Genomic DNA, 17272 nt, shown 5'->3' on the forward strand with positions numbered 1-17272 from the left:
CCGGCATTCAGGAGCCGGGAACAGCAGCCCGAGGCCTGTGAAAATAGTGAACAATCACAAAGCTTGCTGAGTCCAAGCCAGTCTAGTTCTCATGGACTCCTTGTGTGTCTGGGGATAGTGAGAGTGACCATCCTGTGGACAAAGCATCTGTGAGCCCAGGTCTGGACTGAGCACTCAAAGGTATGCCTTTTATCTCCCCACCTTCGGGGCAGGTGCTGCAGCCACGCTCATATGGGCCCCGCGGGCTGGTCCGGCTTCCCGCCCGGGCCCGTTTCTATGCCCACGGACCCCCAGGTCTCCTCAGCCCTGGAGACCACGGCTCTGACCCCACTGAAGTCAGGACGGACCCTCCAGCTCTCCGTGGGCTGCCTGCCTGGGTCCATTTCCAGTCGCAGGGACACACCCGTTCACAGTCACAGATGGGGGGAGTGACTCACGAGGCCAGAGCTCCTGCTCAGCTGGGATGCCGCCCCACGTACAGGAGGCAGCCCTCCCTACACAGGTCCGCAGAACACCGAGGCCTGAACAAGCAGTCACCCCACACCCACTCGAGGGTTATACCCCCGACACCGCCACTCTCTCTCCCGTGCTCAAGGATGCACACGCCTTCCTTTTTCTTCTCTTTTTCTTCCATGTATGTACGTATGTGTGTATGTATGTATTTAAGAATGAGCATGAAAGAATAGAGAGAGCCTGGATTTGGCATTGGGTTGGTTTTGCCCAATTTCCACCTGCTCTACCACTTCCTAACGGAGGTGGGGGGGGGGGCCCTGGGCAAACATGAGATCCGATGCTGGAGTCGTTCCTTCCGCCCCGACCCCGGGCCTCTCTGGGAACGCGTGGCCGCAAGCTCTGAGGGCAGCCCGAGCTCGAAGAGTGCAGATGCTGGTGCGCGGGTGTGGACTCCACGCGTGTCTGACCACAACGGGCCCGCCGGCCAGATCCAGCCCACTGCTCGTTCCTGTGTACGTTGCAAGCTAGGAACAATTTTGTCTTACATTTAAGAAGCGTCTGATACAAAGAAGAGGAGGAAGAAGGGGGAAAGGGGAGGAGGAGGAAGGAGGAGGACATACGTGGGCTGCAAAACCTATAAGGTGTCCTATCTGCCCCTCTCCAGAAAGCATTTGCAGACCCCGGATTGCAGTCCCCACCTCCCGTCAAGGGCAATGGCCCAGACCTGCAGAGACGGGTCACCTTGAAAGCAGAATCTTCACATGTTTCTTTCCCCACTAGATGCCCAGGGCCTCAATCACTGGCACGTGACATCACTCTGCAGATTTCTGTGGGGTAAAAGCAGGAAACAATGAATAAGTGAGTGATGTATGGGAAGCACTTGGTAACCTAAAAAGTTCGTGTGTTACAAAGACAAAAATACATGCTCGTTCAAAATACTGCGGCCCCTTCTAATTTTGGATGGGAAGCTGGGCTCTGCCCTTGAACAAGGCCCTCCACGGGTTCCGGGACAGCTGGGTTTGCAGCCGCTTTATGCAGAGGCAGAAAATGTCAAGCCAGGCAGCAAAAGTAGAGAAGAGATCCCAATCAGGTGTAGGGGAAAAAATAATTTTCTCTCTCCCCTTCTAGGTTCTTGGCTGAGACCTGTAATAAAAGGCAGATGAATAGGAGAAAAACAAACAAGTTCAGTAACATGTACACCTCCTGCCTACATGGAAGATACCTAGGTAAACCAAGTAACTCCCCAAAATGGCCCAAGCCAGCACCTTAAATATTATCTTTGGCTAAAAGCAAAAGAAGAGATTGGGGGAGGAAGGAGCCAGTTACGGGAAGTGAGCAGGAAAAGCACCACAGTCAAGGTTATAGTTGTGACATAACCTTGTAAGTCCTAGCCTCCTCCACTGATAAGAGTTTCTAGAGGCTTACCCATCTTCCCCTTCCTGATACAGAAAGAAAGACACCTTTACCATGGGCATTTCTCTTCTAAGCATAAGTGTCCCTTACAAAAGGGCAGTCAAAAAGACATATTTTGTGTGAGATGTTCTGCTTCCCTTCACCTCCTCAGCCTGCAAGGTGCACACAGATCACCTGGGGTGCTTATTAGGGTGCAGATTCTGAATCAGTGAGTCTGGGGTGGGCCCAAGGGTTTGTCTTTCGAACAAGCTCTGTGCTGCTAGTCCACACGTTGAGTGTGGCACGTGGGTAAGTGTGTCAGAGCTCTCTTCCTCATGGGCACCAGCGTATCTGCACACATCACTATGCTTCCAATTTATTTTCTTTCCTGTGGGGATCAGAAATATGGTGGGGGTCCACTTGATTCAGAAGAAAGACTATTCTCAAAGAACTACTGACCACAAGACAGTCTCCAATGATCCTGCAGCCTCAGTGGCCAGTAAGACAGACGACTAGGAAGGGACGATGCTGAAGAGGAGAAGCCAGTGGATTCTGGAATAATAGCATCTTCCATTAGTTTCGCTTCTCTTTTCCTGTTGTGATTCCTTCTGCTCTCACCAGACCACAGAGAACTCTGTGGCGTGGCCACCCTTGTGTGAACAGTGCTTGCAGAACTGAAGGGCCTGTACCAGTGCTTGGGGCAAGGCAGACCCAGGAAGGCTGTGGGAGCCCAGAGAAGAGTCTGAGAGATGGCAAGAGGTATAGTGCGTGTGGCCCTGGAGTGTCGGTCTGGAGCTCCGGGTAACAGATGACCCAGGACATGGCAGCCTCCCACGAGCATCCTCAGAGGTATTTGGAGAAAGTAGAAAATGTTCTCCCTCCACACTAAGTCAGTTCAGTTTTAAAGACAATGATGGCTCTCCAGGGGCTGAAGGATTTGGGAACACTCAGGCCCACGTTGGTGCAAGATTATTAGTCATGCCCAATGTCCATTTTTATCTTCTCTCTTGAACCCCAAATTTTAAGAACCCCACATTTTAAGCTGGCTCATGGCTTCATAGTGTAGAATATTGGCTGCGCTGCACAGCCTCCCTTGCAGCTAGATGTGGCGATATGACCGAGCTCCGGCCAGTGGCACACAAACAGAAATAAAATAGGTGACATATATATTATAGATTGTTCCTTTCAAACAAAAGGATATACCCTTCGTTTCCCCTCTTGCCCTTCCTATTAACTGGAGGTGGACATAGCAGTCAGTGGTCTTGGACCTGGTGAAACAAGCACCAGGAATGGCAGCGCGACAAGAGGGAAGGAGCCTGGCTTCCTCCCAATGTGGAGCCACCAGGTCAACCCACTGCCTCCACCGAGTCTTGTTTGGTCTCTAGTCCTTTGTAATTCCATGTCACTGAAAAATATGTATTCGACTCTGAAAACAGCTGGAGTCTAGAAGGATGTAAGTCCCCATTTCATGGAGGGTGAGACCAAACTCTTCTTGGTCACCTCAGTGCTTTCCTGTCAACAAACACTTACTTATTAAGGGCTCTCAGGGTTCAGCATTACACAGAACAGGCAGATGGGAGTCTGGTCCTAATGGGGCTTACATTTAGTATTATTTCACTTCATCTTCACAGCCGCCCTGTCAGGGAAACCTGGCCTGTGCTTCACAGAGGAGGAAACTCAAGATGGAAGGATTTCCAGGAAATCTTCTGAGGTCGCACAGCTGGTGACTGGTACCTTCAGAATCCAGTTTTTCCTCATGCCAAAGCCATTCCCTCCCCACGAACCCAGTGGTTTCCAAGCCGTGCTCTGTGTAGGGCCTCCACAGGGGTTTGTCAAAGGTTGTCACAGGTGGAGGGTCGTGATGATTTGGGACCAGGGGGAAGGTTTTCCCACAAGCCCAAGGAAGGCCTGGGATTAGCTCAGAGAGAGACCTGAGGAGACCTCGAGGTCGGGGATGAGGGTCAGCCAGCTCTCAGGGTGAACCTGTAGTGCAGAGAAGCCCCTGAAGACAGATGGGGCAGGAGACCGGTGGCCCCCAGGACACACGTGCCCTCCACACGCACAGGGCCCTCAGACGCACATCTCTGGGAACTGGGGAGAAATGCCCCAGAATGCAAACTGAGCTATAAAAGTAGTGTTATTTTTTCTGAAGATTTTATTTATTTATTTTTAGAGAGGGAAGGGAGGGAGAAAGAGAGAGAGAGAAACATCAATGTGCAGTTGCTGGGGGTTGTGGCCTGCAACCCAGGCATGGGCCCTGACTGGGAATCGAACCTGAGACACTTTGGTTCTCAGCCCGTGCTCAGTCCACTGAGCCATGCCAGCCAGGGCTGAGTAGTGTTATATTTTTGAAAAAATACATCTGAGTTTCTGTATGGCGAGTCATCACACACACCCGCACGCACACACACCAAGGAAAAATGATATGAGACCTTCCATAAAGCTGGGACTTCCCTGGGTGATACTATTCTGGGAAATAGTTTTCATGTCCTTCTTATATATGTCTGGCTTTTTACACGTTCCTCAATGAATATTTCATAAACAAGGAAAAAACTAACCAAGGAAAGGTTTGCTTTGGTTTTTAAGAGACAAAAACTCAGTTGTACCCAGAATTGGATTATTTGAGCAGATCTGGTAAGCTCCTGTTCCCAGAAACGCTCAGTGGGTCATTTCCAGTCTGCGAAGAGAGCACTGGCATTCCCTGCCAGCATTGCCCAAGCGAGGGGAGGAGTCCTTGGCAGGGATAAATACGCGTTCGCACCCTGGAGGGTCCAGCACCTGGACAGGCGGTGGCTTTGGCATACTCTCACTGCACCCAGCTCTCCGAGGCAGGTAATCCCTGATGCTGCCCCTGCTGGGAGCGAAGGAATCTATTTTTCCAGGGCGGTTCTAGGTCTTGCCCTGGAGTTGTGGGTTGTGCAGAGGGAAGGAGCCGGGAGGAGGTGTGCCAGAGTGCGGGGAGCCCTGAGTCCCGAGCCCAAGCCTGAGTCCCTGTGCCCTCCGAGGACCATCCTCTGTCTGGGCCCGAGTGTTACACCTGCAAACAGGTAAATGTACCACGAGGGCATCTAGGGTCATTTCTGTGCCTGACACTTGGATTCTGCTTTGAGTCAGCCACACACCCCACAGAGCTGCGTGTGCACCCTCAGGACCGGACCCCCCCCCCCCCACCCAGGGGCAGGAGGAGCCTCCCCTCACCTGGTGCAGGGCGCTGCTCTCGGAGGGCACGCAGACAGAAGTATTGCACTAGGTCCCCCTGGGCAGAGGCCACAGGGACTCAGCGGGGGCTGCCCCCGGGCTCTGGCCTCCCCCAACCCTCCAGCCGGCTAAGGAGACAAGCAGGCCGCTGTCCAGCTACCCAAGAGGCTGCTCCGACACTGAGCTGGCCTGCCAGCTTGCTCACACAGACAAGCCTTCTTTCTCCAGAAGTGGTTTTGGGGGAAGAGAAAAGGTTGAACTCTTTCCCTAAGAAATGAACGGTTACATAATCCAGAGAGCAAACAGTTGAGGGAATTGAACTGCCTCTGCCCCAGGGCTCATCCGAAGGGTGTCCCACTGCCTCGTGGGTGGTACTCACTCAGCTCCCTCCCTCCCTCCTGCTCTCCCTGCCCCTGCCCTCCTCGCCGCCTTAGCCTCCCTTCTTCCCTCCGGACTCAGGGGCTGAGTGGGCAGAGGCTGAAGGTAAACCACCCTGTTCGCTTCAGTCCCCAGCTTTGAACCCATCTCTCCCTGGTCCTCAGTGGCCGCATTCCCCCTTCCCGTGGAACCGTAGCTCTGGCCTATGGTTTCCCCGTGGGCCTGTGAGAGGCGATAGCATCCCTCAAGCACCTGTCGGGAGCCAGGCCCCCTTGTCCGTCCGTTTCTCTCTCCTGAGCGACTCAGTCTGTTGACTGACACAGGAATGGAGGCTCAGAGAGGTTCGGTCCCTTGCTCGTCACCACCCGGCCGTCCCAAGTGGCCAAAATGAAATCCTAGTCCAGGCCTCTGGGACTCGGAAGCCTACATTGCTCCCCCCCTGCACCCCCCCACCCCCCCGCCTACCAGGATCCCTTTCCAGGCATTTGGGAGAAGAGGTAGAGAAAAGCACCTGCTATCAACTGGGCAGAGGCTGAAAAAGAACGTGCTTCCTTTTGGGGGCCCTGGCACTGGCCCTTCTCAGGGCTCCCTTGCTGCAGCTTGGCCTTCTGCACCCTCTCTAAATGAGCCCCTACTGCGGCCAGCTGCCTGCCCATGCAGGGAGCACCTGCCCACAGCTTGTCATCGAGAGACCAGCACAGGGCTGTGGCCCAGGGCTCCTTCCCGGGATTCTCCTTGGGGGTAGACAAGGGACATACAGGAAAAGGGGCCTTGTGATCTGGTTCCCTCTGGCTGGAGTCTAGCTCACCGAGCAGGAGCGGAGGGCGCTTTCTGACCGGCAGCACCTCACACCCATCACTAGCCTCCCCACTAGAGCCCGGCAACCTGAGCTACTCACCTCCGCTCTGCCACTGGCTGGCTGTGTGTACCCTGGGCAGGCCCCTTCACCTCTCTGTGCCCAGTTTCTCCACTGGAGGACAATGGCAATAATTACAGTACTTGCCTCAAAAAGTGAGAGGGAGCACAGAGCGTGATTATGTGTGTTGGGTGCCCGGGAGATAGCTGACACCTGGGAGGTCATAGCCATGAAGCTCGAAGGGGCACGGAGCAGGAAACAGGCCATGTAGGGCGGTGGGAGGTGGTCAGGGCACCGCCTGGCCCTCTGAGACTTACAGGAGCTTTGTTTTTCAGAGTCAAGGGCAAAAGAAATGTCATTCCTTCTGGCTCTGGGGCTGCTAGTGGCTGGACTCTGCCCCGCTGTCCACGGCCTCCCAGGGGCTGTGCCAGAACAGAAGATTGTGACCCAGGGGGGCCAGAGCAAGGAGACCCCTGTGGACCTCCTCAGGTTTGCCTCCAGCAACACCGACTTTGCCTTCAGCCTCTACAGGCAGTTGGCTTTGAAGAACCCCAATAAGAACGTTGTCTTCTCCCCGATGAGCATCTCCATGGCCTTGGCCTTCGTGTCCCTGGGGGCCGGGACACCACCCTGACAGAGATCCTCAGCGGCCTCAAGTTCAACCTCACGGAGACCTCTGAGGCAGAAATCCATCAGGGCTTCCAGTACCCTCCTGCGCCTTCAGCCAACCCGACATCCCGCTGCAGCTGAGCGTGGGCAATGCCATGTTCATTCAAAAGAACCTGGAGCTGCTGGACAAGTTCAGGGACGATGCCAAGGCGCTGTACGCCTCTGAGGCTTTCCTCCACCAACTTCCGGACGTCTGCCTCGGCCAAGAAGCTCATCAATGACTATGTGGAGGAGAAGACCCAGGGGAAAATTGTGGATTTGATGCAGAGCCTTGATTCAGGAACAGTGATGGTCCTTGTGAATTACATCTTCTTTAAAGGTGGGTGGCTGGCCCGGGGTTCGGAAGGAAAACAGAGTTTGTTTCTGAGCTGTCAGGGCTGTTGCTGTCCAAGCTCAGTGACCTGTGTTATTAGGAGAAACTGCTATTGAGGAGGGTGCCCTTGGCTTGTGTGTGTGTGGGGGAGGTGGGGGGTGGGGAGAGGGAGCAGGGGCACCGTGGCCCCATCTTCTCCTGGGGTTCCCACATCAGCTGCTCATTCCAGGACTAACTGTGGGGGAGCCCGTTAATGCTTATCTGGGCCAGAGTGGCGCTTTTTATTCGGACTTAAACTTGCCCCTTCCAAATCGCTCCTGGGTGGGTTTAGGGGGCACAGAGGATCCCTGCAGGACGGGTGGCCATCGCCACAGGAAGCCAGCCTCCAAGGAGTCCGGCTGTGCCCAGTTCTGTGACTGTGCTGTCCTACAATCTAAAGGGGTGGACACGGTGTGGCCACCAGCCGGGAAGAGCCTTGGGGAGGGCACTGCCTGAGACAGGACCCCTTCCCAGTGGGTTGAGCGCCCAGCCCCATATATGGGAATGCAAGAAGTGCAAACCTTGTCCCATGAGTGTCAGAGGGGCAGAGTGTGAGCAGAGAGATTCCACCTCCTGGAGCCAGCAGTCCCCGTGGGGACAAAAACTCAACAGGAACACAGAGCACGATCACTGAGCCAGAGGGCAGTGAGGTGCCTGACACACGAGCTGTGGAGAGACACCAAGAGGGCCACGAGAGAGCCCCGTGCCAGGAGCTCCCGGCCGAGGCCTGGGCAAGCCCTCCGGGCCCGTTTTCATCATCAGCACATGATGACGCGGAACCAGGCTCCTCGGTCAAACAGAGCCAGGCTTGGCGTGTTAAGTTTGGTCTCTGAGTCTCCTCTGTTTTCCTCCCTGCCACCCTGCCGTATCCTGGGACTCTCTCCTTCAAAGTCTCCTACCCAGGGACACGGGCCAGCCCAGCTTCCCCCCTTTCCTGCCTCCAACAACGGGGACTCGGGGACACGCAGGGGTGTAGAAAACAAAGGGGACCGTAGAAGTGGCTACGCATTTCCAAGGAAGCCCCAGATCTCTGATCTGGGGATAATCTCCGCAGGAACCTCCACCCGCCCTGGGGAGTAGGGGGCAGACCGGGCTCCTGTCCTCAGGTGGTCTTCGCCCTGCCCTCTGGGTTCCCCTTGTGCGGCTGCCTCAGCCTATTTTGCAAGCTCCAGGTGCACGCCGTCTTGCAGCGCCAGTGACAGACAGCTGGTTTGGCCTTGTAAGGGGTCAGGGGTTCCCATCTCTTCCCAGGCCCAGGCTGCCACGGCACCATCGTGCCCTCCCCCCTTCCCAAGGCCCGGGTTCTCTCCGGCCTTTCCTATGCCCAGATCCCTGCAGGTTTTTACTGAGCATGATTAACCGGGTCTTTGGCTCATGGCTCCCTTTCCGACCCTCCCCTGTGAGGCTTCCCCGCCTGCCCAGGTGCTTTTGCAAACCATCCCTACGAGGAGCTGTGGCCTGGCTGGTGGGGTGCGGACGGTCCTCACTGTCCTCGGAGCGGCGGGGGCATGGAGGCAGGGCAGCCCTCGCACTCACTGGGTTCTCCCACCACTCCCTCTGCCTCTAGCCAAGTGGATGACGCCCTTCAACCCCTACGCCACCATGGACTCCCAGTTCCACGTGAGCCCGAGGGAGCAGGTGATGGTGCCCATGATGAGCCTGAAGAACCTGCGCACGCCCTACTTCCGGGACGAGGAGCTCTCCTGCACGGTGGTGGGGCTGCGGTACACCAGCAATGACAGCATGCTCCTCGTCCTCCCGGACCAGGGCAAGATGGAGGAGGTGGAGGCCGCTGCTCCCCGAGACGCTGAGGAGGTGGACGGGCTCACTGCAGATGAGGTGCCTGTCCCCGGGACCCGGGGCCATCGGCTGTCCCCACCCTTCCCCAGCCCTGCCCTCCCCCCATCCCCCCATCCCCCGCCCCTCTCCGCTTAGGCCCGGCTGAGGTCCGGAGCGGGTGTGCGATGGTGGGGCAGGCGCCGTGCGTGCGGGATTGCCTCGCCCTTCGCTGCCCGTGTGGCTCTGGGCCTGGGTGGTTTGGCTTCTGTAAGATGATAACATCAGGTGGGGCGGGGCTGAGGCTTCCTCGGACCCTAACACGCTCTCTCTCAGTCCCAGGGAGCCTCCACACGGCCCCCAACACACTCACGTGTTCTCTCCTTGTCTCGGCCTCCTGGGGGCCGAGGGGGCGGGCTGAAGTGTGATCGATCAGGGGCAGGGGTGAGACAGGCTCTGAGAGGCAGCTTTGCACTGGCTACTACAGTCACTCATTCATTCGTTCATTCAGCATTTGTTGAATGGTTAATCAAGCACCTACTGTGTGCCAAGCACACAGACCCTGAGGGTACATCAGCAAGTAAAACACAAAATCCCATGGCCTCGTGGAGCTTGCCTTATAATTGGGGAGAGAGACATTAGATAAACATAATACATAAAGTATTTGGTGTGCCAAAGGGTAAGAAAGGAGAAGGGGAGATAATAGGTTTAAGGTAAAAGGGTTAAGAAAACTGGACTGGAAGGCAGTGTGTGATTTGACATTGTAGGTAACATTTGAGTATCAGCATGGCAGAGGTGAGGCGCTCAGCCACGTGAGTGTGTTGGGGAAAAGCATTCCAGGCAGAGGGAACAGCCAGTGCAAAGCCTCTAAGTCGGGAACAAGGCTCATGTGTTCGGGGATCAGAGAGACCCGAGTGGCTAGAGCGGGCTGAGTGACAGGGAGCATTGGTAGGTCAGGTCCCTGCTCCCACGGGACTCAGAGTCTCATGGAAGACACAAGTGTCCTTGTGTTTGGCAGCTGTAAGACGAGGCTTGCCGTGACAAGAGTCTTAGGGGGTAGAAACAGTGAGAGAGGGCAGGTTGGAGGCCAGAGCGATCACCTCTGGCCCCAAGAGCCCTGTGCCAGCCCTGCCCAGAAGCAGCAGCAGCAGCAGCAGCCTCTGCTCTCAAGGAGCTGGCTGGGGAGGCCAGCCGGGGGCCTTAGGTTACTTCCAGCTCTCGGAAGCCCTTCGGACCAGTCCCTTCATGCCCTTCTCCTAGCCCCCGTCCAACCTCTCCCTCTGTGCCCTCTGCATCATGGACGATTCCCTTCTTCTTCCCCTGTAAGTTCACGCATCTGCCTCCCGCCTTCCGCTCACCCAGCTAGCTCCTTCTCCTGCTTTGGGACCCAGGCTTGCTATCACCTCCTGAGGGAGCCTTCCCGGTGCCCAGGGAGCCGGCTGCCCCAGCACGGCCGCCCGGCATGCCATGAGATCTCTGCTGGGTGACCGTGAGTCCCGCTGCACTGCACGCTTGCAGGGGAGGGCCAGCCAGGTGCATGCCCCGCCCCGGCCCCAGCCCCGGCACTCGGCCTGGCACTCGGGCTGGCACTGCTGACACCAGTCGATAATAATGAATTCAGAAGAATAAGCACAGGGTGGAGAGAGGGAGGAAGAAACCCTTACTTCCAGCGAGAAGAGGGTGGTTGGAGGGAGGCCAGGGAGGAAGACCACACCGTGAGGGGAGAGGCAGGTGGACGCCGGGGCAAGCAGAAGTTCAAATTCATTTTCCCACTTCTCTAGATCGATAGACCTCTCCCTGCCGAGGTTCTCCGTCTCCAGCAGCTACAACCTGGAGAAGACACTCCCCCAGCTGGGCATGAAGAAAGTCTTCACCAACACGCTGACCTGTCGGGGGTCACAGGGGCCAGGAACCTGCTGGTCACTCAGGTGAGCCTTCACAGCTTGGACAATGCGCCCTCCGTGTGGGAGCGGGATGGGGAGGGCCAGGCAGCGTCTGGGGACCCTCGACTTTGCATGCTCAGAGCTGTATTTCTCATTGGCCAGTCTCCCGCCCTGGGGCTCGGCGGAGCGCTGGAGCCCCGGGTTATAACGATACTGGGGGCTGGTCCCCGCAACCCTGCAGAATCCAGTGACAGAAGCTGGTCGGGGGAAGAGCCCGTGGTGGATCCCATCCCGGACTCTGCCCTTTACTGCCTCCGGGGCAAATAATTAAAGTCCTCTTCCCCTCAGTCTTATCATTGGCGACACGGGGTGGTGGGCTTTGGCTCATGCACCGCGCCCAGCAGAGCGGGTAGGAGGCAACAGGTAGCAACAATGGCTATAGGGCAACTGCGGTGCAGACACACTATGCCAAGCGGAGGAGACCGGGCACCCTGCACTGTGTTCCTAGAAGCAGAGCAGAGGAAAGCGGAGCGGCCGGGCAGCCCTCCGCTCTGTCCCTCCCGCCTAAAGAGCGGGTGTTCGGGAGGGGGCAGCACAGCCTCTGGGCTCAGACAGCGGGGAGCCCAGGCCAGGGCGCCCCTAGTCTCTACCCTGGCCCTGGCACGTCACTCACAACCACAAGCCTCAGTTTGCACGCCTGCACAGCGCACCTGTGCAAAACTAGCTGGCAGGGTTGTTGGGAGGGACAGACACACTGAATGAGGTGACCAGCATGGTGACAGGTCAGTAGTGGGTCCTCGGTAAGTGTCAGTCCCTGCAGAGGCACGCAGGCAGGCTGCTTCTCTCCCGCATGCCCTGCCGCTGGTGGGTAATGCCCTGCTGTCCTCACAGGTGGTCCACAAGACCCTGATCAACGTGGGGGAGAATGGCACGGAAGCAGCTGCCGCCACAGCAATCAGTTTTTCCACCACGTCCTTGAGATTCCCAGAGATCAGCGTGACCTTCAACAGGCCCTTCCTGTTAGGTATACTCTCCAAAGACACCCAGAGCCTCCTCTTCTTGGCCAAAGTCGTCAACCCCAAGGAAACCTAGTGCCCCTCTCCAAGCTGGGGGGGGGGGGGGGGGGCGCATTCCCGCTGAGGGTGCCGGGGTCTCTGGGCACAGCCTGGCCCCGCCCGCTCATTCTTGGGAAAGTGCCAGGGACTCTACTCTGCCTGGTGGCTCCTACGCGCAAAGGAAGTCTGCGGACTCCGTCTGGGGGCTCTGAGGCTTTCCTGAGGCAATAAACTATCTTCCTTGGACTGGACGTGCTCCTTGTGCCTTTCTGCCCTGATCTGCCAGCCGGCCGTGCACAGGGCCGAGCCCCCAGATCTCCCTCCTGGGCTCTGCCCCACTGCCCAGTCGGGGCCCCCCCCCCCGCCCCCCGCGCCTTCACCCTCAGCAGCCTGGCCAGGACCCAAAGGGGGACCTGCTGTGCAATTCCTACGTCCATGGGCTCTCTGGTCCCCAGGTCCAGGGTCACGTTTCCCTCCCCCAGGATCTGCCCATGTGCTGACCCTTGCAGGGGCTCCCCACCCTGAGCACGACTGACATGGTCCCTGGATCCCTTACTCCTGCCGCTGAGCTGGGCCTTCCGCCTTTGAGGATGCCCCCCTTCCGCCCTCCAGCACCCCCCAGCCTGGGGAGAGGGGCTGCTTCCCAGGTCCCCAGTTCTGAGTGCTCCCCCTGGCAGACCCCACCCCCCGGCCCCGACAACCAGGGTGAGGGCGTGGGAACGAATGAGCAGGAGACACACACCTGCAGTAAAAGTGATCACGCAGTCGCTCACTGCTCTGACGTGGCCCGAAAACACGTGGGTGATCTCGGGGGGTCACACCGGCACCAGCAAGAGACAGCGGTGACGAACGCACAGTCGAGGTCTTCCTGCCGGGCAAGCGCTGCGACCTCCGCCCCCCGTAACTCCTTCAGTCCTTGTGCCGACCCTGTGAGAGAGGAACCATATTACTAGTCTCATTTAGTAGGTGAGGACACTGGGGACCACGGGCTTGGTGATCCCCATCCCCCCCAAGGCCACACAGCTGGTAGCTGACGCCAGCAGGGTGTCCTCCCAACCCGTCTGACGTCTCAGGAGCCCTCTAAACCACACAGCGGCTCTGCCCTTAAAGATGATCACAGTGATGGCCCTCGTGGGACCTACGGCCTGCAGGCAAGGTAGATGATGAAACAAAACCCTGGAAGCTGAGACTCGGAGAGCACCAAACTCAGACGGGGAAGTCAGGGAAGGCTTCCTGAAGGAGGTGACTCCTGTCCTGCCATCAGAGGAAGAGTAGACGATGGTGAAGTCAACAGAGAGGAGAATGTTCTGGGTAGGAGAAAGAGTGATGGGGGCATTTTAAAAATAATTTAAAGAAAGATTTTATTCACTTATTTTTAGAGAGGGGAAGGGAGGGAGAAAGAGAGGGAGAAAAACATCAGTGTGTGGATGCCTCTCATGTGCCCTCCTACTGGGGACCTGACCCACAGCCCAGGCACGTGCCCTGACTGGGAATCAAACCGGCGACCCTTTGGCTTTCAGGCCGGCGTTCAATCCACTGAACCACACCAGCCAGGGCTGATGGGGGAATTTTCAAGAAAGCAGAAGAAGCTGGGCAGTTCCGGAGCAAGGACGGATGGTGGGGCTGACGAGAGGAAGGAGCGGGGAGGGAGCCGCCAGACCGCTGAGTGCCGGGCAGCTCAGGAAGGGCTCTGGCGGGGTCCCTTGGGGCCGCAGGCAGCCTTGCAGGAGTTTACACAGAGAGTCGCTGTGCGCAGATTTGCACACTAGAAAAATGACTCTGGCTGGTGTGGAAGTGATTCGCGGCTGGGCATTCGAGGCGCTGCTGTAGGAACTGAGGCAAAAGCGGGTCCCAGTGGGAGAGGGAGATGGGGGACGATCGGAAGGCCATGAGGAGAGCCCGCGTGGCTGTGAGTGGATATGGGAAGAAAGGAGAAACACCCGCATTCAGGTGAGGCTCCTGGTGGCGGCAAAGGGCTCCCTGAGGTAAGACACCAGGAGGGCAGCGTGTTGGGAGGAGAAGGTGGCATATTCAGATGTGGACACGCTCAAAACCCTGTGGTTCCCAGGAGACAGCCTCAGGTTCCACTGAGTGCAGGAGAAAAAGTCTGGGCTGGAGGGGGGCTGTCAGGATTCGCCCCCCCGCCCCCGGGGATGGGCAGGTGAGCAGTGAGGGGGAGGAGGTCCCCTAAAATGAGTTCCACGGGGTGTGTAGAGGAGGACCACGGTCCACTGTGGGGTCGTCTAAGGAAGGGCCACTCACCGAGGGGGCGGGGAGAACCGCGGAGCGGTGTCGCCCCAGGACCAGGAGGAGAGTAACTAGGGGACGGGACTTTGGGGTAAACCGGCGAATGCATGGGCCCATGGGGTGCAGTGGTGGCTCCCAGTGTCAGGGTACTGTGTTGCAGTGCCCCTTAGTTGACTTCATAATGGCCCCAAGTGCAAGGGCGTTGACGTGGGCCATGTGGGGAGGCCCTGGAGAATCCACCAAGTCCTTCCTTTACGTGAAAAGGCCAAAGTTCTCAACGTGCGAAGAGAGAAAGTGGTATATATGCCGACGTTGCTGGGATGTCCAGTAAGAACGGGTGTTCGCCTGTGACCGTGCGAAGGAGGAGAAAGAAGAGCGGAGACTTCACGGTCACGCCTCCCACAGCAGACTCCGCGCCAGGGCCCTGGCGGCCCCCGCATCACGGGAGCAGGGAGGGCGAGGAGGGGCGGCGGGCTGGCGTGACAGAGAGACCGCGTCCACCTAACTTTTATTCGAGTGTGTCGTTACGCTCCTCCTGTGTTATTCTGGGTCACTGCGGTCGAGCACTTAGTGTAATTTGTACCTTAAACTCCATCCTGGGTCTGGGTGTGCAGGAGAAAGCGCGGCCTAGGGGTCAGTCCCGCTGTGGCTTCAGGCACCCACGGGGGTCTCGGAACACATCCCTGTGGATAGGGGGTGGGGGGCAACTGTAGGGACTCCCTGCCCTGCGTGGACCTGGTGTGCATCCTAATTCAAGCAAACCAACTGTGAAAAACAATAGGAAAATCAATTAGGGAAACAATGGCTTGAAATTCGATGATATTCAGGAATTATGGGTGTTCAAAGGCATGATCCAGACTGCCGGGGCGAGGATTTTTACAAATCCCTGCAGATGAAGTGTGGAAGATTTGCTTTAAGACAATCCAAAGGGGAGGGGGGATGGGTGGAGGAAGTGATGTTGTCCTCACGTGCCATTACCTGCCGATGAGAGCGAGGTTCGCTACAGCATTCTCTCTGCTGCTGTGTGTGTTTGAGTTCTCCCAGATCCGACTTTGAAACAAAGAACATCCCTGAGGGCAGCAGCGTGCCTTATTCCCCAGCATGCCCTGGGCGCTCCACAGCGAGTGATGAGGGAAGAGACCCCGCTGTATCTCCCTTGAGCGACTCTCAAGAGAGAAATTGAAGATCCCGAGCTGCCCAACAAGAAGTGGCTGCGTGGGTTTTATGTCCAGGCAGTGGATGAGGAGAATAAAAATACAGTGATAATAAACGAACCTGGGAGAAAACGAGGTCTGGCTCACACCCAGGAGCCCGCAGAATCCCTGTCAGGGCACTCAGTCCGCAGGCCACCTTGGCACCCTCCCTGCCTCCCAGCCAGCTGGGGACAGAGCTGCATCTGCGCTGCGGAAGTGTCGCAAGCTCTCTTGCTGCTGAGCACACACGGACTTTGTTGTTTGTGCTGCGGAAAGCGGCGAGGTCTATCGACGTTTCTGAAGAACTAGCCAGGGCAACTTGGAAAACGCTGCAACCAGACTGAGCAGCAAGCACATTTTAGAGAATCACAGCCCACAGCCCGTGGAGGCAAGAACTGGGATGTGGGCTGTGCCGCGCACGGCATCGGGCAGGAAGCGGGTGTCCATAGGTGCGTGGCCCCAACAGACTCAGCCTCTCCTCCTATCTACAGACTGTCCACATGCATCCCTGGATTTGACCTTCATGGCAACCTTGGTGGGAAGGGGAGCAAAGAGCAATCCGACACTCAGGAGACCATCACGCTGCAATAGGGTGGAACTGAGACTCAGCCCCGGGACTCAGGGCCCCCCCCTTCCCCTCCACCTCTCCCATCCCCCCTCCCACCCCTGTGCTCCAGAGCTCTTCCCTGTGCACGGGGTTCCACCCAACACAAGCCAAGGGGGCTGTTCTCCTCGCTGTTGGCTGAGCTGACCGCTGACTTCGGGCCAAGGGCGGCCTCCGTTTGGTCAGTCGGTTGGTCCCAGAGGTCCAGCCTGCCCCAGTCCTCCCCACAGGGACAGGCATCTGTGCCCAGGGCCGTGCAGACCTGCTGAACCTCTCCAGCTCTCCTTCGGAGGTTCACGGGAAACGTTTGATCTCAGGTGAGCATGGGGCTGTGGGTGCGGCTGGTGTCAGGGGCCCCCAGCCAGCTCAGTGAACCTGCCCAAGGTATCTCATCCCAAGTCACACGTGCGCACACAGACACAGGGGCACGCACACAGTACACTTACTTGCACCCTCCTGCTCCGAGAGCTGCACCTGCAGACAACAGTCTGGAGCGGTGCTGGCTCACCCTGCCTCCACGACCTTGAGCATGCTCTCCCTCTGCTGAACCCCTTTCCTGCTTCTCTCCTGACCCATCTCCCAGTCCCAGGTCGGGGGCTGCCTCCTCCAGAGAGCCCTCCAGGAACACCCTGCCTCCTGCAGGCTCTCCGTTCACCCTGCCCAGGCAGCCCCTCTGACTGCCGCTGTTCGGGGGGCTGCAATCAGCCATCCGACCTTCCGCCCCTCCCGATGGCAGGAGGGGCCCGGGCTGCCAGTCCCTCCTGTCCCCTGACCCTCAGTGACTGAGCCAGCACAGGACTGAACACGCGTCTCTCTGGGCCTCAGTTTCCCCCCTGCACGACGCTCGAATTGGGTCGTGACCTCTCTCTCAGCTCGAAAACTCTGCGGTTTGGGGGACCTGCTCACACAGTGCCCTGCACAGATTCTGTGGGCCTGCCCCCAGCGAACCCGGGTTCCCTGAGGGAGCAACTGCTCTCATCCATCCTGCACCCCCGGCCTGTAGCTCAAGCCCCGACGGACTTACAGTTGATATTTATTCAGTGAATGAATGAATGAGTGAATCAATGTTAAATGGAATAAGGGAATGAGCTTTTCACCAACTTGTCATCAAAGCAAGGCATTCTCCAAAGCAGATTACCGGGCACCTGGACAAATGGAGACCCGTCTGTTCTCTGCCGATAGATAAACAACACGGAACAAACCTTTCACCCATGAG

The 17272-nt window shown here is 57.5% G+C and overlaps 1 protein-coding gene across 1 annotated transcript; it reads left to right on the top strand.

The window, feature by feature from the left end:
- Positions 1-4529: 4529 nt before the first annotated feature.
- On the top strand, positions 4530-12262 carry LOC114492128 (alpha-1-antichymotrypsin-like). Its single transcript, XM_028506318.2, is given in 10 exon segments — positions 4530-4677; positions 6613-6894; positions 6897-6983; positions 6986-7119; positions 7121-7265; positions 8866-9088; positions 9090-9137; positions 10856-10950; positions 10953-11002; positions 11849-12262. Coding segments are annotated over 9 exon segments (1248 nt in total). The 5' UTR covers positions 4530-4677; positions 6613-6629; the 3' UTR covers positions 12050-12262.
- The last annotated feature ends 5010 nt before the right edge of the window (positions 12263-17272 follow it).

The sequence above is a fragment of the Phyllostomus discolor genome, chromosome 1 (genome assembly GCF_004126475.2).
Source record: "Phyllostomus discolor isolate MPI-MPIP mPhyDis1 chromosome 1, mPhyDis1.pri.v3, whole genome shotgun sequence".
In the NCBI taxonomy this organism is placed as follows: domain Eukaryota; kingdom Metazoa; phylum Chordata; class Mammalia; order Chiroptera; family Phyllostomidae; genus Phyllostomus; species Phyllostomus discolor.